Raw genomic sequence first — 1,934 nt, 5'->3', positions numbered from 1 at the left:
CATTTTCTAATCACACTTTTTTTACTTTTTAAAAACTTTTAACATATTTTATCTCATATGACAATTATTTGTGAACATCTTATCTCCTTACAACTCCGTAAGACAAAACTGATTTCATTCATCTTTATATCCCTCATGATAACTAATGCCATTTATATTTTCCACAACAAATTTTTAAGATCTGTAAAACACTGTTTAAAATGTTTATAGGCAAAGTTTAAGTCACTATTTGTGTATGAAAAGGATAATTCATTCTAACTGAAATGTCTTTACTGCCCACTTCTACCCTAAACACTAAAAAATTGCTGTCTCTAGTTAGAACAAAGTAGTTTGGCTATTTTAGAGAAAGCATTATGGAATAGATAGTATACTTTGACTATTTATTTTGACATTTCAGTTTAAGAAACCTTTGATCTCCTAATTTGATATTGTCTTTCCAAAAAAACACTTCCTTGTCAATCATTTCATACATATGTATAAATTTTTTTGGTATGAAAAAGTGTTCTAAACATCAATAGCAATGATTTAATTCAGATGGTAAATGAAATATTTTTTAATTTATATGATGTGAAAATATAAACATAATTTTGAATATGCACCAATCCCAGTGGTCAAAGTACTATTTTTAGTAATTAGTGACTATCTAAGTATTTTTCTAATACTGCACATGTTTTTCAATAGTAGGATATATTAGATGCATAGATTAGATCTAAAATATTTTCTCCTGCTTCTGTGAACTATTATTTTTATTGAATGTAACCTGGAACAGAAAAAAGAATTAGCTGTTCCTAAAAAAATTCCTTTTATGATTTAACATTTGAATGTAAATACATGGGCCACGTTATCAGTAGTTTAGAGACCTAAAATGCCAAAATGCTTTTCAATAATATTTACTTTCAAATACATGCCTCAAAATATGGCTTTTACATTGATACTTGAAATACCATGAGGAAGATTATCACAAATAATCTTTTACTTTTCCCATACAGTTACACTTAGAACTCAAATTTGAATTTTATTACTTAAAGCACACTATGTAATCTCAAGCAATTATTGTAGCATTTTATAATATTATAATAGAATCTCAGAGCAAGAATAGACTTCAGAAAGATGTGGCCTATTCCCCATTTTATACGTGAAACAACTAAGTCCAAAGAGAAAAATAACTTCCGCGACGTACTATCCCTTGAAGATGGATTTTAACCAGAATCCAGGTTTCCCTATTTCCAATTCAGTGTGCCATCCACCATATCACATTGAAACCCTTTTTTTGAGACATATTCTTAAAATGTCTTATTATGAGATCAATCAAATTGACCTGTCACTTTGATAATCTTTGTAATAAGAATCTACATAAATTAATATAAAGTTTTCAAGACCCTCCTAATATTTAAAAATTAACAGAGTCTAATTTTCCTTCTATATGTAAAGCCCTGTGAATAAATTCAGTACCTACCTGTCAAAGGAATGAAACTGCATGGGAAGAATAGCTTGCGCTTCTCTCTTCAGTGCTGGATCTGGGTATGGGATAGGTTCAGGGCCACATTCTGCGATTTCAACAGGGGCAGCCACAAGACTTTTCAATATTTCTTTGACATTGATGCCTTTAGTTTGACTAATGCTAGATATGGAAGGTGCAGGCTTCAACATTTCACCAGGATTTTCAGTTAAGCTCTCCTGGGATTTCTTCACTTCAGATGACAAAGTGGATAAGAGTTCACTCATGGCATCAGGGCCTGCACTAGTCTCTAATTCTGCCCCATTCAGGATGCTAGCTACTTGCTCCTCTCCAATTCCTGAATCTGTATGAGGAATTGAACTTTCTAGCTGAATATCTTCACCAGGAGTTGGTGTTTCTTTTTCCTTTGCAGCATCTGGAAAAGCAGCAGGTGTTTCTGTAATAAAAGAAACTGGTTTTTTTAAAAAAAAAAAAA

The 1,934-nt window shown here is 31.4% G+C and overlaps 1 protein-coding gene across 1 annotated transcript in view; it reads right to left on the bottom strand.

Annotated features, from left to right (window-relative positions):
- LOC105810121 (neurobeachin-like) overlaps positions 1–1,934 on the bottom strand; it is a 160,292-nt gene that overhangs the window by 39,258 nt on the left and 119,100 nt on the right. The window contains exon 8 of the mRNA XM_012644040.1: positions 1,457–1,895. Within this exon, the coding sequence (XP_012499494.1) occupies positions 1,457–1,895 (439 nt within the window). The remainder of the gene's footprint in view (positions 1–1,456; positions 1,896–1,934) is intronic.

Source organism: Propithecus coquereli, unplaced genomic scaffold, assembly GCF_000956105.1.
Source record: "Propithecus coquereli isolate 6110/MARCELLA unplaced genomic scaffold, Pcoq_1.0 Scaffold205, whole genome shotgun sequence".
Classification (NCBI taxonomy): domain Eukaryota; kingdom Metazoa; phylum Chordata; class Mammalia; order Primates; family Indriidae; genus Propithecus; species Propithecus coquereli.
This window is presented reverse-complemented; position numbering and strand designations above follow the sequence as displayed.